This window comes from Schistosoma haematobium, chromosome 6 (genome assembly GCF_000699445.3).
Source record: "Schistosoma haematobium chromosome 6, whole genome shotgun sequence".
Taxonomy (NCBI): domain Eukaryota; kingdom Metazoa; phylum Platyhelminthes; class Trematoda; order Strigeidida; family Schistosomatidae; genus Schistosoma; species Schistosoma haematobium.
The window spans coordinates 19,325,711-19,351,405 of NC_067201.1; the positions used below are offsets into that span (position 1 = coordinate 19,325,711).

At 36.3% G+C, this 25,695-nt stretch overlaps 1 protein-coding gene across 1 annotated transcript in view; it reads right to left on the bottom strand.

Moving 5' to 3' along the window:
- The window catches only part of TMEM39A (Transmembrane protein 39A), a 31,020-nt gene extending 16,453 nt beyond the window's left edge, over window positions 1-14,567 (bottom strand). Inside the window, exons 1-7 of the mRNA XM_051217059.1 lie at window positions 11,508-14,567; window positions 11,263-11,452; window positions 10,148-10,231; window positions 7,718-7,881; window positions 6,985-7,159; window positions 2,470-2,808; window positions 1,398-1,601 (exon numbers count right to left, since the gene is read on the bottom strand). Of these exons, the coding sequence (XP_051065692.1) occupies window positions 1,398-1,601; window positions 2,470-2,808; window positions 6,985-7,159; window positions 7,718-7,881; window positions 10,148-10,231; window positions 11,263-11,452; window positions 11,508-11,575 (1,224 nt within the window). The 5' untranslated portion in view covers window positions 11,576-14,567. The remainder of the gene's footprint in view (window positions 1-1,397; window positions 1,602-2,469; window positions 2,809-6,984; window positions 7,160-7,717; window positions 7,882-10,147; window positions 10,232-11,262; window positions 11,453-11,507) is intronic.
- Window positions 14,568-25,695: the final 11,128 nt, after the last annotated feature.

Below are 25,695 nucleotides of genomic sequence, written 5' to 3' on the forward strand. Positions count from 1 at the left end.
ATACATCATTATGTTTATTAATCGCATAACCTATCCTACTGCGTTTCTGAAAAGTGTACAACCTTTCGTTGTCAAAGTTACAAAAAAATAAGAGACAATGTGGTTGCTGGCAATATACAACGAAAAGAATGCACATTATTCAGATGTTCATTCACTGAAGTGCTAACATCTAACTGGCGATCACTCAATATTTATCGCCAGGACTGACCAAGAAGAAAGAAACGGAAACTTGTTGAAATACTTTGCGTTGAGAATTCTTTATTGTACCAAAAATATAATATTGAATAAAGCAGATAATAATAATAATAATAATAATAATAATAATAATAAGAAGAAGAAGAAGAAGAAGAAGAAGAAGAAGAAGGAGAATGAAAATACATATCGGTCATTGAGTTAGATTAATGGTTTCTGTAATCTGACAGTCATTAATTGAGTCATGGAGAGGCAATAGCAACCCTAAATGTCAATAACTATTAGTTGTTACCACCTCTAACGCAACTTATTTTTATAACGCAATTTTGAAATAGAAAATTGTAGTGTTTTTCTCATTGAACAAAATTGCTAATCAATGATGGATTGTTATTTACGTGCAAATACTGAATGACACGCATTAGATCTGTTACACCTAGATGCTTGTATTGGATAACATAAACCAGAAAAAAGAGACCTGAAGTGAATCTATATTTTAAGATTGCTGTATAATGTAAAGGTAGACGAGTATGTCTCAGGATTATTTTCAAGACGACATCAAATTTACCAGTGTGTAGAAAGCCATTGAGAAAAAAAAAGATTGTTTCGGGTTCTATATGATTCTAATGACAGTAATTCATTTGTTTATTTACATCATAACAGTTTTAAAATGTTAAAATTCTTATAAGCAGAGATGGATGGTGGCCAGTAGTGGAAGCCAGGACTTGCGTTTCATCCTACTTAAGACTCGTCAGATGGATTTACCTGAATTCCAGAGTTGATGTTCACTTCGAGACTTGAACCTAGTACTGTTCACTTCAAACGCCATTGCGAACGGTACTGGGTTCAAGTCCCAGAGTGAACATCAACTCTCGAATGCATATACACCCAGCTGAAGAGTCCAAATAGAACGAAACGCGAGTCCTGGATTCTACTGCTGGCCACCATCCATCTCTGCTTATAATGTTTTTGATTCAAGGTAATATCGAGGTAATCTGCACAGGATGCACATATGCCAATAAGAGACTGATCAATGGGAAGATCCAAAAAACCAATACAGAAATGGATTGTTATGTTTTCTTACATTTTTAGGGTGATGCAGATTTGCATACGACAATTACTATGAAACTATTTTAACAACCATTTGTATATTTGAAAATATAGAAAAATAAGCAAATCATTTATCAACATACAAAAAAACAGCTTACGGTAGACGCTGACCATGATATAGTGTTTATATATCCACTTCGTGTGAGCGAATTCTCCCAACTACCCAGATGCATAGAAATTCGATGCAGCAAATCGATGTAATCACATGGTAGAAAATAATGCCAACGTAACAGAAAGACTACTAAGCCAGTCAAGAAACAATGCTGAATGCACCACCAATAATCAATATATAAGTGTTCATTCTGTAATATAACAGAAAACAATAATAATAATAATCTATCGACTTGGAATAATACATTAGTCTGTTGGAGATAAACCAGCATTTGAAACTGGTCTTTACAAATTTGTGAGCCTGGCTTTAAAAACTAACAGGGTTCCGTTCGAGTTACGTATGTATTTATTATGTTTTCAGGCTTCCTTGAATAACTCTACATGCACTGTAGGTCAACGACTAATCTGTAACTTGACAAATAAAAGCGCATTTCATCCGTTAGATAAAGCTATACATATAAATCATTCGATAGACAAGCGTATGTATGGAATTTATTAGCATCTCGAAAGCTGTTAAAAAATAAGCCCAATGAGGAGTAAGGGAATATAACCACTTCTCTGTACTGTTCCACACAAGTAGTAAGATTAGGAACCGCATTGTCTTATCTAGTCATTCTCCTAACTTTGGGACCGATAAAATTAAAGAAACAAAGCAAAATTCAGACCGAAATGATTTGAGGGTACAGGCGATATCGTTATATTGCACCAAAATAAATGACAATCATTCCTTGTTAGTATGGGATATATTTAAGCAAAAAAAATGTAGAGCACCGCTATCAGATTGACAGGACCTAGTGTTTGAGATCGAGAAGTTCTTGCAACTGGAGTAAGTGTGAGTGATAAAAAAAATGTAGCATAGTAAGGTAAATGCCTGAGTGGATTGTGATGTGTGACACCCTTAGGGTTATCGCAGAGTTTGTTGGGTTATAAAACATCGAACTTACAGCATTATGATGCTAGAAGTTATGACTAAACGCTTATGAAATGTCTTTTATGAGTTACAACATACAGAGAAATAGAATTTTCAAGAAATGATATTTTTGTTTGAAATGTGCATACCTGGACAAATATCATTGGTAGAAAGCATCCATAATAAACTGCATGTAAGGTACCAATTAAAATATCCATTAACCTTGCATTAAAATCACGTCTATACAGTTCGACTTCTTCACGTATTTGTTCAGGTGTTGCACCTAAACACTGATGATTCATTAAATAATTGTTTGAATCTACGTCACTTGTATAGTAGATGGTTTGAAATGATGGATGATCAGTTGATGCATGGAGTTGTCTTGAAGGAACAAATGTATATGGCGTTGGAAAAAACATGTTCTCAGGAGGTAAACATGGCCAATCCGTAATGATTGTGAGACATCGCCAACAGGATGATGTAAACAGCTATATTAGTCAAATTCACAAGAAGAGAATAACTTATGGAAAGCGACAAAATTTATTTCCAGAGGTCTAATTAAACTTAAATGATAATAAGAAAATGTTTTAATATGAAGTTAAGAATCATCATCAAAAAATTGAGCAATTCATAATATATTATATCTGTTGAACAATTATCTATATGAAAAACTGAAGATGTAAAGAGAAGAACTCAGTTGACTCTGAGAATTGGAACATAATGAAGAACAATTTCATTTGAATCATAACCGATTGTCAGTATAGGGTTGTGGAGGTTATTAAGTTTTTGATTGAGATCATGAACTGATTGATGTTAGACCACCACTGAAAACCTGAAAGCACTGGACGACCGTTTCGTCCTACTTTGGGACTCCTCAGCAGTGCGCATCCACGATCCCGCTCGCAAGATTTGAACCCAGGTCCTTCAGCCTTATGAACGAACGCTTAAACCTTAGACCACTGAACCAACTGATTTCAATCTGTATTAAATCGAGTTTGTTAACCCTAAATTCCTGTTATCTTTATAGCTATGACTTTGTGATAATCATATGGTTTAATAAGTTAAGTAGCATATATTTTAGATCGGTCTGACAGTTTAAAGGTTTGCTTGGTATTATTCTTGTTTGTATCCGTCACTGAGTTTATATTTAATGGATTCATGCCTTAAGTATCTTGAAATATGTTTATCAGTTTACTTCACATATCTAAATATGAATTATAACCGATAATACGAGGAAATCTATAATCAAATAACTGAAAATTTCTTATCTTCTTATGAAGTAGTGAAACGTCATCAGTTGAGATGGCTGAGATATGTGTTATGTATGCCCAACCACCAAGTGCCCGACGTGCGATGTTTTATGGTGTAGGAGTAGGTCGGAAGAAAGCTAGGTGCGGCCAGACCAAAACATTGCACAAATCCATGAAGTCACTGACAAGTGGACTGAACCATGTTGGTAGGCGTCGACTACCTGGTTGGGATCCGCGAGATGATAGCAACCGATGGTTAGAGACCTTGAATGACTTGGCTCGAAATCGTTTGGAATAGCACAGGTGCATCCACTCTTTGTGTTCTCTTAAATTCTAATCTTCTGAACTCTTCATGTCCCTTTGTTTTTTCTCTTCCCAAATTTATTTCACTGGATTATATTCCTTGAATAACATCTTCAAACCCTAATGTTTCCGATTAATGCTTATACTTTTAATACCTCTACCACTACGGGATTTGAATCGACAATTGTATCTGTGTGGTAACGTGGTATAGCAACTTGAACTGATGTACGTATGTACGAAGTTCTAAGCTGTCACTGACTGACTTTAATGATAACTTGTGATAACTACAAAACAGACTTTGAAGAGTATAATAATTTACTGTGATGAGACGTTATAATTTCTAAAAGCTTAAACAAAATCACTTCTTCTGAATAGATAAAAGATTAGAAAGATTATTCATCTGGTGCTGAACAATTCTTCATTGTTTTATTTTAAGCTGCATTAGCTGACTTATTAATCGCTTCTAAACCAGTCTGTGCCATATCCCACTTTACCTATAGATAATAAAATTGTAGGGAGAATCGGCTCTCGAATTAATCAGTTGTATTATTTCTTGTAGGCCAAAAAAGAAACTCGACTAACGTTCCATAGTTTATTGAAGTGCAGTTGGAGAAAAGTATTCGTAAAGAAGTGCGCTTTATCCTTTATACAGTCGTAAAATAAGGCGAACAAAAAGCTAAGAAAGCGACTATCCGTCCAACCAAAGTAGTCATAATGCCTGGTGAAACTAAATGGAAAATGTAGTGGACAATCACCGATTCTGATGTCGTACCTTGAGTTCTCCAGAGAAATGACTCAAACTGATTCATAGTGAAGATAGATTTACTTTGTCTTTACTAAAAATATCTCACTCGGTATACCTAAGGACCGAAACAGTACTTGTTACTCCCCATGACTGTATGGTGATTCAGAGGCACGCATCAGTGAGATATTGAGTAATTGGATCATTTACTTGGTGAAGTGTACTTTCTACATATTCGCCTCCCGGATTATTTTAACTGTATATATTATTTAATGCATTAATACTGACGTAAATGGATGGAGTTTACCGGGATGAGACTCGTAATACACATAAAAGCTGCCCATATAAGCCACCTGAAAAGGTGAGCTGATCAGAAGTAACCAAATAAGAAGATCAATTGGTGGGAATTAGAAGTGATCTGCGGGACAAGTACATATCATTGGCTAAGAGACGGATTGATTTCCTAGGGACTAGAAATGTTTATATATAATTGAGTATTTGTGCATTTTATTCGGTAGCCCACCGTTCACTCTTGTGTTTTCGCTCAAGTAGCTAGGTGGCGGATTAGCGCGTAGCACATTATGTATCAATATCGAATTTCGGACACCGCCTATCATAAAATCAGTTTTTCAAGATGGTAAAATGATTTCAATTATCGTAAATGTGTCCGAACAAACATCACTGAACCTCACCATTGATTAACATGTTGTTGTCACTGAACGTCAACAATCCTTCAGAAACAACAATGATCAGATATACAGAGTCACCAAAGGCCGGGCTTCACTAGCAAAGAGTGAAAATGTTCTCACCGATGCGTTGTAGATTTCACCCAGTAGTTAGTATTGTTTATCAGGTAAACATAACTTCCTACCCAAAACTGTCTTACGTAAATTGAAACTGGTTGAATGTTAGAAACGTGCGACGATGACCAAATCGCATCGCATGGCAGATTATAATCATAGATATAATTTCATAATTTAACCCTGAATCGTTTCGTTCTTTATATACTATGAAAAATCATATGGTAATATGAGTTTGTTTAATATTAATACAAGTTTTCTGTTGAAGGAGAAAAAACAGTCAATACAATTGTTGTACGAAGTTGACTCTACAAAATAAGAAATGGTATGACCTATTAAACAAACATAGTTAGAGTGTTCGTGAATTGGTATTTTAGAGAAATCCCTTATTTTCATTTAATCCCTCGTTCTTATCATCAGTATGGCTACAGCCTTAGATAATCACAAATATACTAGTAACAACATCTGACCGATAATTCCAAAATAATGAAACCAGTAGAACTGAGTGTTCCGACTAAAACAGTTTGAACAACTTAGTCTAATGGGTAAACACGAAAAGATATGCAGCCGCCAATTGATTTTTATGTAATTTTCTACTTCACTTTGTTTCATTTATCCATATTTTTATAGGTATATCAACACAATTAATTGGTTGTATTTGATGAAAACTACGGACATGAACATGCCAAAATTATGCGAGTTACCTATCGTAAATACGTTTGCTTTGAATGGATTATTTAACATGTACCATTCTGAGCATAGCTATTATAACGCTGAATATATTTCATAAAGCAGAACAATTAGTTTGACGAAGGGATCGCTGTCATTTAGTAAAAAGTATAACTTCAGTACTGGGTGACGAAGCTCGATGGGATACTGCAGAAATCCATCGAGTTCTAGTTCGTTGAAAGGCATTTCCTCCTTCTGATTATTCTAAACCACTTGTTCTATAAACTAAAAGGTATTGAATAGACTGTAGGTTGGTAAGTGGTAACAATATCCAATATATATCATACCATTACTTGATACATCATTAATCAAAGATGCGAAGAGAAACAGAGGAAGTGATTACTGTAACCACATATAATATAGGATTTAAAACAGTGGGGTTCGATGGTTGCATATATTACGAATTGTGCACTTTGAAGAACCCTGTTTATTGTTTACAGGTTCATAATGCGCTTTGTCGTTTCAAAGTGAATGGGGTAATTTTGAAGATATAAAGAGGTGTTGGAACTCATCACTGAGTCATATCACTATTATTAGTATTTGAAAACTTATTGATCAGGTTACATTTTAACCAATACACAATACTATATTATCAAAAAGTTTCACACTTTCAACCTGATTACCAATGAGTATTCTCGGTCAGCATATCACACATGTTCAAACTATCCTAGTTGATGATAATTTAAACTAAGATCTGTTTAAAGGAGGAAGAAAAGAACGAATAAATCATTTGTTACACTGCTACTCTACAACTCATAATAACAGGTCAGAATGAAATTATTAATAATAATAACACAAAAGAATAGATAAAAAAGGCACAAACTGATAATCTGCATATACCTGTAGACAATTTCTTAACCTGAAAACAGACGGTCGATATACAACTCTTGAACTACTGTCGCCCCAATAATTATTATCAGTACTATCAGTACCATTTGGCTGATGATGACGACTGTCTTGACAAACGATTTTCTCCAAATAACGAGAATGGTAAACTAAGAGAGTTAGTATGGGACTGAAATGAATAATAAAAAAATAATTAGGATAAATGATTAGTATGTAATCATACACACAGTCATCATGGAGCAGATGAATCCAATATATATCCTTATCTCAATCTTCAGATTTCTAGTTTAGCCTAATACTTCCTTTTGAATTCGTCACATCGAACCGTATTTAGTCTTGCTCATTATCATTCGTATTACATTATTTTGATTCCTTTCACAATTCGTCTTGTTGTTTTCATCTCTCCATGCTAATGTGTTTCGATAACTTGGGCCAAAACACATCTGTACCAGTCTTTAATTTGATGACTTATTGATACAGTTCTAATTATCCAAATTTATGTATCGATATTTCTTAAACACGATATAAGAAATTACTTCCTGTCTTGCTAAATGTCCATATCGTCCTGAAGAAATAAGACCTGCTACGCACATTTAGTGAGCAATAGTGAGGAGCATCTGTCAAACTGAAAAATACCAAGTCTATGCAACCACATATTCAGTGTGTAAAACCTTAACAGAGAAATTATCAGTAATAAACATGAGACTTAAATAGGATCAAAACTTACAAATACGCCAGCAACAATATTCCGGATAGGTGATACAAGATTGTGGTCCCGGAATATTCTATCCGATTTAAAATCCAGATCATGATGTAGCCCCAGGAAGTAAAAATGAGTAAACCCAGGACTGAGCGCATTATCAGTGATGTCATTACAAATGAAGGAAGAAGCTTTTTAAAAAAAGCAAAAATATTTTATTGTGTTCATATATGTATGTCGAAACGGGATTAAGGATAAAAACAACGAGTTGTTAGCACTCACTATGAACCCGTCCACTTTAATCCCTTAGTTTGAAGCCTCGCTAGTGGCCAGAGAAAGTTAGTACCAACTTCACGCAACAACACATTGGGCAGCAACTAATGTGTTGGTTTATCTAAGTTATAGTGCTGATAAAACTCCATCAATGAATGTTTTAACACGATCGCCAAGTCTAATGATTCGGATTTGTACACAGAGATAGGAGGCAACTATCGTAAAATTATACTTTTTAGTGTTCATCACCAAGCTCTGTTTATTAAGTGCATAAAATCAATGGTGGTTAAAATACAACCTCAAGATACGACTAATGTTATAGTCAGACACATCTTTACTAGCGTGCGTATTCAGGTATATTTATACATGTATTACTATAAAACAATGTTTTCTACAACATTTGTATATCCTTAGGTACGTTAACAGATGCACTGAACAGTAATTGAAAGTAGTTGTTCTTCAATAAACGGTTAAGGACTAAATTCACTCACAGAAACAGAGGATACTGACTGGGTGGTTGGTTAGTGAGAGAGAGCAACTAGAAAGAGATTAAAGAAGTAATAACTTCAGCATGTCAAAGGGTTTTGGGTTCCAAAAAACACCATCATGAACAACGGATCTTCGTTGACAGCTCAGGCAAAAATCAAGAAATGGAAAACAAGACGACGGAAGTCAACAACAGCCGAACCAGAACAGAGAAAGCCAAAACATACGTTGAATATACACAGAAAAAGCAGACAAAAGAGTGAAGAAGACCATTAGAGCCGACAAGTGGAAATAAGTAGAAGATCTGGCAACTTCAGGAGAAAAAGCTGCAAGAGAATGAAAATGAAATAATCTCATGATTCAACAAATAAGCTGGCACGGAAATATAGTAGAACCGATCGGACAGTCAGGAGCAAACAAGGTGAACCAATCACCGAGATCTACGAGGAGGGTGATAGGTAGGTAGGCAACTTGAACACAGTTAGATGATTTGGAATTCGAGGTCTTCTTAGCCCCAATACATGCGTACACACAAATATTTGTCGGTGAAGCGAACCTATGTAGCTGCGGCTTCCTTCAAAATAGTCATGGACATTTACAACAGAAGAAGCAAAATCTTGAAGTACAGTACATCGAGCATTAAACAAATCACACTTGGTGAGGAGACTCTCGAAAAGGTGAGAGCCTTTTTTACATAAATATGGTGTATCTGAAACTGATGTCAAAGTACGGATTGGCAAAGTTATGGTAGCATCCTTACAATTCTGTGACATTTGGAAGTCAAAGGAATAATCGCTGATTCAAAATCAGGATTTTCAATACTAGCGTTAAAACCATTCTATTGTACGATGCTGAGACTTGGAGAAGTACCACAACCATCACCAAAATAGTACATGTATTTATAAAGAGCTGTATAGAAAAGATACTACAGATCCATTGTCCGGAGATCCTCAGCAATAATCTACTGTGGCAGCGAACAAATCAGGACAAGATGCTGGAGGTGGATAGAATACATATTGAGTAAACTGTCAAACTGCATCACAGGACAAGTCGTATTTTGGAATCCTCAAGGAAGAAGAAAAAGAGACAAACTCAAGAACACATAGAGTCGGGAATCAGAGTTAGACAGCAACGACATAAACAGCACTTTCCAAAAACTAGTTTAATTAGGGAGTGGTAGTACATAAATTCCAATAAATTCGTTTCTCATTCCTTTCAAACAATAGATAAGGAAGAACATATGTCACCAACTGCTATGTTTCCGTTTGAGTTTTTCAAGATTCAGTATACAAAAATTTTTACGTTTCTTATAATGGCAGACGAGTACATGCATTTAGCATTCGTGATTATTCAGTCCAAATAATTCTAAAACATGATGGTTAGTTGAAAGATTTGTAGATTTGAAAAACAGGTGGCTCGAACACATCATTTAAATCAGATGATAAACAAACAGTCAGTCAGAGAGGGGTTTTGTGGACATTGTAGTAATTTAATAATTGAATTCATGAGTCCATTGAAGCTAGACCACTGCTGAAGAGTTTCATACTAGAATGAAACAGCCATCCAGTGCTTCCAGGTTTTCCATGGTAGTCTAGCTTCAATTAGCTCATGAGTTCAATTATTAAAACATTCAGTCATCTATAAAATTGAATTTAATTCTAGATAAGCATTACTTCAGTGAAGCGGAAAAGAACATACCTTAAGCACTATTAAATAGACATACGGAGTACACAGCATAAAGATGATATGGGCCATAACATAATAGTCGACTGAGCCAAATTCCTAAAAATTGTAAAAGAATATTGTTAATCTTCAGGTTGAACTACGTGAAAAATTTAATTTTGAATTGACTTCTGATTTGGGAATATTAAAAATAAAAAAACTATTGTGTTTAGTTTTGGTTTTACAGACCTTAGCGATGACCATTCTATATCATCAATTGATTGGAGAATGTAAAATATTGAGCTCTTATGAAATGAATGCATGATGAAGTACTCGACGCTGGAACTGAAAATATAATATCTGGTTTCGTACAGAAATGAGGGTGTATATAGCTATGAACTAAGAAAATACGCTTTATTCAGATGATGTTTATTCATGATGATGGTATATAATATGCAAAGTCCGTCAAAGTATCACATCATCTGATGTGGTTAAGCAAACAGTTAGAGGTGACTAAAGGTTACAAATTCGCTCACTCAGTTGACACAGGACGTAACATTGACGTGAATAAAGCCTTTCAAGTTATCCATTTTGTTCCATTAAATTTACCACATGGCTTACAGGTTCGTCTTTTGTATATTTCTGAAGCTATCACAATCCACATCCAGAAAACCAACCTCTGTACTCAAAAGAAGTTTGTATAGCTATCGACAGAGGCCAAATAAAAGAAGAGCAAGCCTATTATTATCAACCCTAGAACTGAATATTCAAATTCTTTACTACGTATTTGTTACTTCTGTTGGACTTCTTATCATAGACTCAATCAATTTTACTGTTATTAATCCTTAAACCCCATATCCTATTCCATTCATTGACCCATTAATACCCTCGAATATTTGTCATCTATTAACTCCATCCTCTAATTGTTTTTTTTCTAGCCATTTACAACTATTTTCGTAAACATTTGAATTTGTAATATTATCTAACACCACCAACTGACCGATATATTTTATTGTTAAATGTATATTAGTGTAGAGCCATGATGACAAACCAATAGAAAATAAATATTCCATTACTATATTCGTCGTTTTACTGAATACCTGAATGAGAACTTTCACAACTCTAGGTTTATTTATGCATTTTTAACTTACTACAGGGTATTCGATTGACGAATTCGGTAACCACCACACAGTTCTATACAGATACATGTGCTGAGTTAATGTAGATGTTAAGCACAGCATTAGACTGAGAGAAAGAAATGATATACGGGATAATTTTGGCACAACAGGAAATGTAGAGTGCTTCACTAATGGTACTGACGACACCATCTGCTCACATGCTCTATAATAAAATACATCAGAAAAGGGATAACAGGAATTTCTATTGGTACTCTTACCTTCGTGTATTGTTATTAACACCACCACCAATAGGTCCTAAACGTCCAGATGATCGTTTAATAGGCATACTATTTAAATCCAATTTAATCCCTTAATGTACAGTAAATTACATAGTTGGGCTAAGTAGAAAAATATACCAGGAAAATTAAGTACAAACTCAATACACATAGTGTAAAGTGATTAATAGAAAAGCTAAGCAGAATAATGTGAAATTGTTTAGTAACAGTAAATATTAGCACACCAATGTAAAACTGAGTGAGAATAATACTTTCAAAAGAAAGAAATAACTACTGGGCTACAGGCTGGAAACAGATAATCTCAAATTCAGTATGGCTAGTCAGGTAATACTAATACACCTTACACATAAAAAATGAGACCAGTTTTTACTTCGTGAGTTCGTTTGACCTTTAACAAGGAATGTATGAAACAGAAATGAAACATGGCAAAAGATAAAGACTAATCATTCAACGTGACTACTACAGATCTAGGACCATTCGACAAAACATCTTTAACTCCCCCCTCAATTCACGACCATATCCACCACTTTAGCTTTTCACTTAATTTGATTATTTGAAGGTCGAGGGAAATGTTTCATTTATATTGTTTACTCATTTCACATAAAATTTCGTACAACCAGGCATTAAAATAGTACGAAGCGAGGAGTTAATATCGTGGAGGAATGAAAAGACCAGTTGTGTAACCAGAAAAATTACGTGAACACAAAAGGATAGACACTTCAGTCAACAAAGCAACACAGATATTTATTACAGTTAAATTTCCTCTTTTTACATAAATTCACAAAACTACTGTAGGATCTTCAGTAACTTCTGTTGTGAGCCTTCTCTAATAACATCTCAAGCCACTGAGTTGCATCGTCATCAGGACCTCAACGACAATCCTACGCGACTTCATTTCATACTCCAGCACTATATTATAAACTGACCACTTCTCTGCCTTTCCCACCCAGTCCTTGTGTTGGCAATTAATGGATGATGTGCAATTCTCCAGAACGATATTCATAATACACGTCCAAGTCGCCAAAACAAGTCTTTCAAGATGGTAAAATGATTTCAATTATCGTAAATGTGTCCGGACACACATTACTGAGCCTCACCATTGATTAACATGGTGTTGTCGCTGAACGTCAACAATCCTACAGAGACAACAATGATCAGACATAAACAGTCACCAGAGATTCTCAACCCAAAGGTCATGCTTCACTGACACAGAGTAGGAATCCTCTAACGAATGTATTGTACACGACCTTTCACAGCTAGACTAACACCACAGTTCAGATTGATATATCTCGCGCTGACTTTTATCATACGTATATTAGTCTATTCATTAACGTTACCAACCAGATACATGAACATTTCTACTGATTCCAACGACTCAGAATCAAGAACGAGTGCGAACACAGGCTCCTGTCAAACTGGCGGAAGTACCTTGCATTTTGAATATGCATAGTACATAGAATATCTACAGACAATGACTACTGATTAATTGAAGATTGGATAGCATGATTTTCATCGCATAGTAAGACAATATGCACCCAATGTTGATGACTCTCTCTCGGTAACAGATGCAAATCACTACTGCCTGCTTCCGTCAGAGCTGTTTTATGAGTGTTATTGACAATAAACTTGGAGAGAAATGGTGAGTTTGGGCAACTACCTAATCGCAATCTTCTTCTGAAACAGTTGGAGACAAATGATGAGACTGAGTACTCCTGCCTAGACTCACGGCTGCAATGGGAAAGCGGAGAGGTGGTTGCGCGCTATCACTGAATGTAGTGTTGGTGTACAACGCTTTTAAGATGTTAACAAAGTGTTCGGAACAGCCTTGTCCAACAAGTCGAAGGTGGCATCGATGCAAAGAAACAACTATTCTTGCCCTAGACTTAACAGCTCAGTGTTTAGGGCGAAAATAACTATATTCTGGTGCCAATGGAGACACCAATGGTGTACAGGTTCATCCAGCTAACGAGTCTTAAGACAAGGACGGAACATGCATCCTGGATTCCACCGCTGGCCGTAGTTTAGCCAACTTCTTGGACTTCATTCGCGCAAGGTTTTATGGATGGAACCACCAAAATAATTAAATAAATTGAAAATGAAGCCGTATATAAGTTGATTTGTTAGGGTAATCATATCTTAAAGTTAATATAAGTTATTTTATTTAAACTCAAAGCAAAGTACCATGAAACCTTTTAACGTATCAAGTCTATGTAGTTTTACATGAACTGGTATTCATGAGTAAGAATATTGACCTTAATTCATCTCACTACTGTTTTTTTTACTGATTTGGAGAGTATACATGGACACAAGAAATCTGAGTATACTAAGTTTGTATTGCGTATGGGAATTAATATGCTAACATATATAATCCCACAGTAACTGTTTACGAGAGTCTACGTAATGTTTACTACAACACTACTAACCATTTATAACAATTAACACTTCATGAAAAACCAATTAAAATTATAGCAATCAAAAATGACATCCATATCCAAAAGTTGACAATGTTATTTATCAGTTCTGACGAGATTTTCAAGTTTTGTGATGAAAACTTTGCTAAATAAATATAGTTTTATAAGCACTGGTCAGAGTCAGATCTACGTCCGTGAATAACAACGTCAATAAATATTGACAATAAGCACTCTGGGTAAGAAATTGTGACCAGATAATCATGTCTCGAGACATAATTTTGCATAATCATGCTAGTCAGGAAACGAAAAATAAGCGGTGACCTAGGAAGTTTCCAGACAACTTACTCATCCATACAATAATACTGTAGCAAACTGAAAATTATGGCGAGAATATAATTTGTGGATGAACTAATCACGTATAAGATAACATCTCGGATTTTGGTGCAAAAATCACTCATCTATTTGGATAAATAGAGTTTTGGCATTATAGCTGATGTCAGTTCGTGATTAAAACCCTAAACCTAATTCCTAACCTTAATCACCAACTGATAATAATTTTAATTCTTCGCACAGGCTTATAACCCTCTTCGGTCCTGGTCATTAGGTGGACACTGTCAAGGTCAGTCTAGCGTCTCTCAAAGGTCAACAATAAATTATACTATAACAGTTTTAAGATACTTTGAATCACAATCTGGAGAGCCCAGTGGGAACCTAAAACGAAAAAACATAAATTAATGACATAGTCAACAAGAGGCTTTGATAAGGTTGAGTATAGCCTAAAACTACTGAACTATATCAAAGCAAAATGTACATTTTGCACAGCCGGCAACCAATCCCAGTATTTGACTACTCTTAAGAAGCAGAAGATGTGTTCACAGTTCGTTCTGCTGTGATGTGTCTCCAGCTTTTTGGGTTTTACCCCTAAGGTTTGTGCTGGAACTAAGCTTAAGTGGGTGTTTAAGGGGATACCCAGAAGTGTTTAAAATGCTACAAGTCATCAGAAGGTCACATCTAAGACACCTATACTCTAGTGAGTAAAAGTTCATTAATTTGAGTCTCCTTCCATAAGGCTCAAATCTGAGTCTTCAAACTGATTTTGTGACTCGCCGTTGGATATATTCCAATATATCCTTACTTTTCGGAACGAGGAACAAGAATACTATGTTTCCGTACTATGACTGGGGATGCATAAAACCATCGAAGATTATGTGGAAAGTTCTTCCATCGAACTTACCGAAAATACGTCCTAACGTTATCAGTGCACGGTTTGTTCGGCAGGCATTTTTGTCGCAGTTAGCGTAATACCTCAGATCGTAGAGTACCAACGCTCCTAGATCTTTTTCAACTTGGGATACCTCTAGAGGAGTGTTTGTAACAGCTCAGGTTAGTTGGTTAAGAGTTGACCCCAAACAACCAAGCATATGCCAGAACAGTATTGTTCAAGTATTCATTAACTTCCTTATTTTTATAAGCGTTATATTCCCTATTATCTTATATTGGATGTTGGGAGCCTTTGTTTGTCTGAACAGATAATCCCACGCTCCACTGTGACTGCGCGAAGATCGAAATAAAGGCCTATTCACTACTTCTCTGGTTTCTTCTATCAATAGCACGAGGGTTACCTTAAGGCACGAAAAGTTACCTAGGTTGTATTCGTAGTCTGTAACTTGCCTCAAACGGACTACTTTACACTTTGAGGTATTCAACTTAAGTCCGTTGTCATCTGCTCAACTTTGAAGTCGAGTCAGATCCTCCTGAAGTGCCAGTTTATCCTCTTGGTTGAATACTTCTCCCCAAAGTTTCACGTTGCAGTGACCTACTTTTATCAAGAGAACGCGATTAGTGTAATGGAAACAATTATTATTATAACCAGTTGTGCCAGGGATTGTTTTGCCGTACTTGTTTGTTTGACTGTACCGGAATACATACTTCCTTTGATTGTGACCTTGCGCGAATTCGGTTACGCTCAGTAACCACACTTGGCACGATCTCGGTATTCTTTCGATACCATGAGATCGCCAACGAATACATCTCGACTACAGCCATCAACTGCCTCCTGATATTCGGCTTTCGGGGGTCTTATCGGTTAACTGGCACGTAGTCTTCCTGTAGTGGTGATCGTAGTCAACCGCGACTCGACGCCACACTACATCATCATCGAAAAGTAACAAACCAGGCGATACCCGCTGAGGAAGGTCGTTCGTACAAATTAGGAATAAAGGTCTTATTACTGAATCCTGTGAGACCCCACTAGGACATTTCATAGCCTGAGAGAAAGTGAGGTTAACCCTGACCTTAAAATGTCGATTATTTAGATATGAAGTGAGCCAATTAGTTGAAAGTGATTTGGACGTATCACGCCAAGCAGACAGCGCATGAGTTGAGCGGAATTAGAAACAGCGTTGAATTGAATTCCGATACGTAGAAGAAACATATTCTTATGTGTTTTAGACTACTCCACTCACTAAATACATATAGGAAGTTGCTCGTTAAGTGACACTGGATTCAAGAGTACGTTCGGCTGTAAACGTAAACCATAAGGTTTTAGAATACTTAGTAGATAGTGAAGAATACAAATCTAAAGTGATACATCAAGTTCGAGTTTTCGAATAGTTCTACGTGGTTCTACAACTGAATAAGAGCGTGATAAAGTCATACCGGACGATGCGTAATCATCGTTGGGAAAGTTTGTACGTGATTTGTGATCCGTGGATGGGGCAATTAGCTTCAGAGGATAAGGAGAATCTCAAGCCAGTTGTGATCCAAACTTGGTCCTTAGATCAAGCGGCAGAATCAGTTAGACGACGGACTAGCCATGAAGGCACTATAACTAATTTGAAGATGCGAGCTCAGATGTCTACAAGTAGGTGCGTACTCTTATGCTTTCAAACTGTTGTACTCAACTGAAGTCTTTTGTTTTCGAAGACAAAAGGTGGACTGAGATAATTTTCATCCGAGGACAGACCTGTTACTAGAATCTGCTTACACTGCTGTCATTAGATCACATTGCACAAACGAAATCCAGAAGTTGTTTAAGCCAGTGATAACTGATGAATTCGATCGTGGTCACCTGATTTTACTTTCATGGATACAATCGGATATTAAATCGACGACAGATTTGGTGATTTGATTTTGTAACATTAACTACTCTGTAAGATATGAACTAACTTTAATAAGAAATTATTGACTGATTGGTTGAATCAATACATTTATTTCGGCAGTTTCAGTTTATTAGAAGTTGATTGAGCTGAGAATATACGGGCATCACGGCGATAAATTTACTTTAAGGACAACTCCATTGAATTAATGAAGTCTAGTACAGAGCGTTAAGTTTTGGTTAATGATGGTCTAGTATGACTAATAGGGTTGAGAGCAATGATACGAATCTTATTCAAAGATGTTCGACAACTGTGTCTCCTTGAGGTTGCGGATGGTATGTGATTACTCGGATCCTTAGGTGTTAGTCCTAGGGATCAAGCTGTCGAGTGTGACTTAAGGTTTACCGTTGTAGACACTGTAGCCTGTCAGTATTCTGGAATTTTGTTAGTGATTATTTGCGATGCCTAATCTTTGAATTGGTATTGTCAATTCATTCATCCGTGAAAGGAACTACTATTCTTTCGGTCGAAGGTGTTTCGGTAAAAGCTAAAAATATTTGACTGAATAAAAACCGTTATATTAAATATTAATAACTTCACTGTGTTTTGGATGCATTCGTTTGACACATATTTTGAACTTGTTTGTCTATAACTTTGACCTCGGATGTTTCGGTTTACTCTTTTGGACGTTTTGCTTCGGAGACCTGAAAATTGAATGTTTGTTTTGTAATAGTTATAATTATTGCTAGGACGATAAATGTGGGTTCATACTTATAATTTATGAATAAACTTTGGTATCTGAATTGGAAATTGGTTCTCTTGTTGTTTGGGGTCGTAAGTTACGAGTGGATCAATCGACCGTGCTTCAATAACGAACTGGAGCAAACTTTTAGCGTAATAAAAATTGTTAAATGAGTTGAGAATAAAATTTAACATAATAAGTCGAGAGAAAATCTCAGGAAATAATAATGCTGTTTGACGGAAATGCAGGGATATTCAGAACATTTTTCTGTTGTATGCAACTTTAAGATACGTCTCTATATAATTCACTCCGTATCACATTTTCCAAAAGGCTGTCCTTCTCTCCGATAATCAGGCGCGTTACTACGCTAGCATCTTAATAAACTTGGCTTTCCTACGATACCACAGATAGCAAACTTTTTTTTGACGACTTTCAGATGTTCCATAAACACATATCACTTATCGTGGGAGGTGAGGATGGTAGTTTGTCTATTTACTTCCCTTGAAATTCGTAAGATTTTGCCTCTCAGGATAAGTCTTTATTCTCTTCAACGACTACCACATCTCACAATCGAGATTCCTTGACTAATTGTAAAGAGTCATCCCCAAACCTCAGTTGCGAGAACATTGAATGAAATAACTTTTCACTCACTAGTTCGTAAAAAAATTACTCACTAACCCTATGAGTGCTGTTCAATTATGGCCGATTATAGGAAGCTCAATATCCCTTAGATATTAGTGAGTTCCTTCTTGTTCATGTCACACTTATTTATTACTACTAATTTCCAGATATGGTTTTTCTACTTATTTATGGTCCTACTAATAGAAATCCTTCTCATACAGGTCTTTGTACAACCATCAAGTTCCAAGCAGAACGATTTTACCGGCCTGAATCAAGACATGAGGTAGTGAAAACGCTCCTGTGTAGGCTGCCGGAAATCTAAGATGATTAGACGCAACAAATGTCCCTTGAGCTCATTCGAAACTACCGACGCTCGTTTTGATCATGTCAATTTAGATTTAGTAGGACCCTTACCAGATTCAAATGGATACTCTTACATCTTAACTTATGCAGACTGTTTCACTCAATGGTCAGAAGCAGTACTCAACAAGGCCATTACTGCTGAAACACTGGCCTGCACTTTCGTCGAACGGTGGGTAGCAAAGTTTGACTGACCTTTGGCTATCACTACGGACTGTGGACGCCAGTTCGAATCTGGACTTTGTCGTTGTTTGACCACATTATTACGAATAACGCGATTCTGAACGACCACCTACAGGCAAAAGTGTCGGCGGAACGATCCCACCGACAGCTATAAGCTTCCCTATCAGTCGCAAACGCTTCACAGAGCACCGACGCTCTTCCACTCGTTTTACTTGGTACTCGTAATGCATTGAAAGATGACACTGTGTACACCGTAGCGCAACTCGTTTATGGAATGACACTTTGACGTCCATGAGATTTAGTGGATCCTTTATCTACTTCAAGGAATAATGATCTAAACTCCTACACGGGCAGGCTTGCAAACGCAATGCGTTCAGTTAAGCCTGTTTCCACTCGACCGCAGTCAACTGATGTTTTCATTCAACCTGCCTTCTGACATAGTACACAGATCTTTGTACGTTGCCACTCACTTCGATGACCTCTCGAAACAGCATACGAAAGACCCTTCACTGTTCTTCATCGTGAACCTAAGCACTATATAATCGATAAGAACGAACTAACGATAGCATCAGCATCAATCCCATCAAAGCCGCGCATTTAGAAGAAAAGCGTATTCATGTCGATTTTCCTTCGGAGCGATTGAAATACACAAGTCCTACATTTACGATACCTCATCCGATAGCCACAAATCACGATGATGCTTTGAGGGTACCTGAAAACAGACTCAAAACAACATGTTCTGGAAGAAGAGTAATGTTTCCAGAACACCTAGACGATTACTGCACGTTGGACACTAAATAACATTTGTTTCGTCTGGATTTTTCTTGGTATAACGTTTAGGTTATTTTTGAGGGACCACAAGCTGTCAGAATTCCAACTACACTATCTGATTGGATCTCAACGACTAATGGAGCGTCACAGGCTCAATTGCTGAACTACTTCTTTCCTATTTGTTTGGTAACAACTTACCTTATACCCCAGACTCTTAAAGTGTGTTATATACATATGGCCGTAAGACTTGGAGAAAGGTACTGGGTCGAAATGACAGTATATCTCTTCAGAAAAAAAAGACTAGGAGATAAGGCTAAACCAAAAAAACTCCGTCCTCCTAGATACCATCAAGTGCTGACTGCTAATTGCCAACAAAGGTAATACTCTTCTCTTCTCTCTTCTCTTTTTATCTAATGGTCAACTTGTTGCGCAGATTTAGCCTGAGATTATTAGAAGTGCTTAGGAAACTTATTCGAGCATTCAGTAAAAAAGATTTATCGCTTGTGTTCTTAATTTTTGAGGATTTTTCCTGGACGTATAGAAGCGCCTGGCAGCTTGTAATTGAAGACAGGTAGAAAACATTGGTAAGTATCCAGTTTTTACAAACAATGCTACTCTTTTACTTCTAGCACAAATTAGCTCTATCATCCACCCCCTAAATGTTGCGCAGATTATAGGACTCTATTTCTTTGATTTTTCTGTCTTGCTCGTGTATACTTCAAAAAATGCTCGGCGAAATCAAGTTAATCCTAGTGAAAAGTCACTACGGTCAGCTTTTTAAGTAGCCCACTGGTACTGAAGCTCATTTAGTAGCGGAATAGAAGTTGAGAAAAGAAGTAATTTCACTAAGATCATGGACATGGCGATAATCAGGTAATCTGTATCTATCGACACCTGACATAAACTCATTTCGATCTTTTACAGCCACTGAGTAAGACAAGACGGGTCGCTACGCAGTGCCCTCTCTCCGCCAAAACACTGTCGTAAAAAGCTGATAGTTACATAAAGGAATCGATGGAAAAATGAAGGCAAATTACGGTTCCAAATGTGGCAGTGAATGCTATTACTTTGTGTCTCACTCTCCTAACGGGTTTATGCTTAACAGCTACAGTGTTAGCTGGGGAATTTGTAAGTCCACTCGAAAGTGTTTGCAGTGAAATCGAATATACCTTTAAATGGATTTCTTACCTCAAGCTTAGGGCAACATGTTATAGACCATGTGTTTCATCGTATGAATGCAAATGTTGGATAATTTCTGTCGTACTCTAGACCTTTCAGAATTTAAGATCCAAACTATGGTTTGGACTGCCGGACAGCTGTCTGGATGAGTTAGATACGCGCCCTTCTTCGATTGAAACCAAAACAAAGTAATTGGGTAAGATGACGGTTCTATAATTTATCATAAATTTAAGTGTACATTATTACCTAAACAAATATAACCACTCAGACATCCAACCAATAATTGTTCAATTGATCAAATCTAAATTACAATAAATAAGAAAGTTGATAAAGGATGCAAGAAAATTACCAATCACCACAAATAACTGTTAGTCTATCCTGTCTGGATAGATCACGTAGAGATTCGTTCAAAAGGTAATAATTGGTCGCTCTATAACACAGAGTGTTCTCAATTCTGGAATAGTGCCTCAATTCACAACCAAAATGCACGATTCCAGTCAACACAGGTCAAGCAATCAAAAGCAGGAACAAACCAATATGGCTGCCGCCCAGACTTAGTATAAAGTAAAACAACACAAGTGCAGTTCAAGAAGAAACATGGAGACTCAGTGAAGGCGTAATAAAAATAAAAACTTCAATAAAGTACAAATTATAACAACTCAAATGTAGTCAAAAAGTTAACAATGTGCAACTAAGAGGATCAATAGGAACAAAGTGCAAGTATATACATGGGGGGATTTTCACAAACACACAAAGCATTCAAGATGGATCTTACACAGAATGCTAATGGAGGAGGATTACCTCATCTGTGACATTCGCTTAAGGGTATGTTAGCACATTACACAGCATTGTCTGTCTGACTGCCCAAGCTAACAGTACGTAGCTGATATTGGCGAGTCCACATTGCCTTCCTGTTACTTAAGTGACCTCTCATGTATCCATAGCCCCGTAGAAGATGTGTTTTCAGGTATTAGTTTTAATGAGTTAACCTGAATATAATTGACCATGAAAAGCGGAGCTTACACATAAGGTCGCCTTCGTTTTATGAAACATTCCGAGAATTTGCTACGACTAGCTGTGACAGTGAAAACCTCTAAATAAGGTTGTTATTACTAAAATCTTTGTCAATCTCGCAGGTCTGTTAAGCTAAATTAATATAAACAACTTCTAGAAAAGAGCGATTGCCATTTATGTGCTCTTAACAACCGAAACAAATCGAAGGTATATTCTCATTTCATAATACTGTACCTTCTGTACCAAACTGAACTCTCCATCAGACATCGTTGATATGTTTAATGTCCTAAGTAATTTGTTAGATTGTACAATTTGCAACCTGTATACCATTGTGACATTATTTTTGCAACATAGTCCATGGTGAGGTGAAACCTGAAAGAAACCGAATTTTGAACGCTATGAGTTGGTATATTACCCAACAAAAGCAGCTTCAAACGCAATAGTTTAATTGACACAGTCTCATTTTGAAGAATGACACAAGCATACCCTTCTGTGCGATGAGAATTCTGAACGGTTCCAGTGGAGTCAAAATTTAGATTACCATTAAAAGCTTAAAAGCAAAATCCAGATTGACAGTAGCAGTAATTAAACCTAAAACATACATTTATTTGGAATGTGCTATACCTGGATGACAGATGTCACCTTCTTTGTCTAAGCTGTGGAGATGAGTTAGGAGGCTTATGGTCCGAATATTATTAACCACTTACTATATACATCCTGAAGACAGGCACCTGACCCTAATGCAACGTGCTTATACTCAAATGTAAAATATATTTGACGAAGAAATACTTCAGAGTTGGGTCAAACTCATTCTTTTTACATACCGATATGACATATTTGATGTGCGTATACTGTGTAAAGATTTATTATTCGGCGTGTCTTTCAGTTATTTAGTCCCTTCAAGTAGATCTCAAAACTATCTAAACTAATAAGTCGTCGAGGCAGCATAATGTCGTTGAATATTCACCATAAACCATGAGTTTTCCAGTATCATCCAGTTCGTTACTTGAAAGAAGAAAGTTATACATTAGTGTGGCTGAACTCAACAAAACTTTGTCTTGATATGACTGCTTCCAAAGAAGCTTATTAATTGTTGAGGTTTTCAGATGTAGGTCTAGGCCGGTATTCATGAATCTGTCTGTTATGGCAATCTCAAGAACACCGAAATCCCGTCAATAGTTCTGAAATCCCTTCGGCAAAGGTAACTCCAAGCATCTTTCTTCTAATGTAATACTCAGCATGGCCTCTACCTTTATTGATTAGTTGTTGTATCTTGTGGCTTGCTACATATCAGTATGCCTAAAGGTTATGCTTTTGTATTATATAGAGAGAGTTGCGCCAATTGGTTTTGTACTTATTGGTAATGATACTATATTCTGTAAATAATGGTTACGAAATTCATGCAGGTAACAGGCATGGTCAACCTGATATAGATATTAGTATTAAATGTAGAGGCATTAGAGGATATTAGATTGTTTGATAGGTAGTACATTGTTTCCGTGCATTACACCAGTGAAAAGCGCCAGCCGAAGACTTTTAACTTTTAAAAGTAACATCTTGTTTATGTATCAAAGGTATATTAATGATCGATTTCTGGGACCTAATAAATTAATTGCAATCATCTATAACTAGAGGATGTAAAATGTAAAGGAGGTCACGGAACAGAAAAAACAATAATTACCACCATAGGTCATTCGGCCATTCAGATCTGCCAAAATACATGTGCCAGACTATTTTGTGACATACTATTCTTGTTGGATATGATTCAAATTAGTTAAGATTACCAGATACAATGTTAGGGTAAAGTATTAGCAAGTAGGGAGGCTTGACTAGTGAACCCAGTAATAAATATTACCCAACATTTGCAGCTCCTATAGTCCCATATGTGAACTGAAGTATACATGCGGGTATAAGCACGTTAAGAGCATTTTCAGCGAAGTAAGCATTCATTCACAGAACAAAGAATGATATTGATCTTAGTACATATACAGATTGTGGAAAATTATTTCATAGTCTCGAAAATGTACTGATGAAGTAATGCATATAAAGGGATGATGTAGAATGAGGTGCTTCACTAATAAACGAGAGTTAATGATTTTGTAAATGGGACAATCTGAATATTGAATTACTTCGATAAATGTTGAAGATGGTTCACTATCTTGAAGAAAAAGATCAGATTTGGTTTCGGTTCCCTTTTTCATAAAATCTAGTCAAAGTTTGTTACATCCGAATTTAAAAGTTAAGATACAATCAATCCTTATAATGAGAAGTTTAAATCGTCTCTGAAGGAACTCCGTTTTTAATTTATCCTTAATGTGAACACCAATAAGAACGAATGTGCAGTATTTTAGGAATAATCAGACACATACTATTTACATCTAAATACGTGACTTGTTGTTTTAGGAGTTGCGGAGCGTGCAAACTAAAGGACGTTGAGACTTGCATGTCTGTTTAGAGACCTGAAATTGACAAGTTGTGGGAATATCTTTGTCTTAAGTCAACAACTGTATGAAATTTGGATAACACCTTCCCATTTATAGACAGATCTAGATTGAGTAAAATATTACCGAGGCAAAACTGTTCAAATTTATTTATGTCAAGCTGCAACTGCCATTTTGAGCACCACCGGCCTGTCCTTTGACTTGTACACTGCTGCAGTTTTCTATATTATCTAGCTCATGAGAAGAAAATAAATACTGTTTTAAGATAGCGTGCATATATCTATTAAGAACAAAGGACCTGAGATATGACATTGAGTTACATCGCTTACGACAGCATCCAACGATGAGTTGATTTTAACTATTTGGCGTGGGTGACTGAAGAAAGAATCAAACCAAGCAAACAGATGATCTTTGATCGAACAAGATGTAGTTTGCCCATAAGAAGCTGATGAGCAACCTTATTGAAGGCTTAATAAATGTCAAAGTATGGGATTAAAGGTAGATATTCTCGGCTGATTGGAATAATTACGAAATTGAAGAGTCATATGAGACCGTGTTATGAAGAAGATATGACGAGTCCCAATGATAAGCGTTTCACCGAGCAAATAACCCGTAAGTTCATCAGCAACAATATTTTCCATATCCCAAAGATTACGTGAGCAAGGTCGATCAACCGATTAATGTTCATATTAGTTTCATCTCCAGATTTTTAACGTTTTATGACATATACTGTTTTTCAACAGTAGGACTAAGTACCTGTCTCTAGAGAGAGAGAGAGAGTGAAAGAGTTATCAGCTTTCAAAGTATTTGAATATAGGATTCATCATAAATACATAGGATGAATTCCCGTCCACTCCGTAAATGTTTGAGACCTTTAAAAGATTTATGCGTTTACTAATTTTTAGATGAGTGAAAGATATATTTTATTGAGTTATTAGCCACACATGACGTTTGGACTAGTGCTATCTACAAATGTATTATTTTTGCAAAAAACCTTAACAGGGCTACAGGTGTGACCGTTTATTTACACAACACATTTGTAATTACAACATTACTAGAAGAGTTGTAAAACCGAACTGCTATCGTGCTAAACCACATAGGGGAACATGGTTTATTGTCAAGATCAGGGTGAACGTACTGTTGCTGTCTTGGTACACGTCAACTAACACTCATCTACTTTACATGAAACTCCTCCACCTGCATACGGGGAGAAAGGTCGGTAAACGTCTCCGTATTGCTACGGACATGATGACATTTAAAACAAATATCGATCACGTGGAACAGTTTATTTATGCATCATAACACGAAAAATAAGAACAACAGGAAATTACCAGTGACAATTTCTGTACT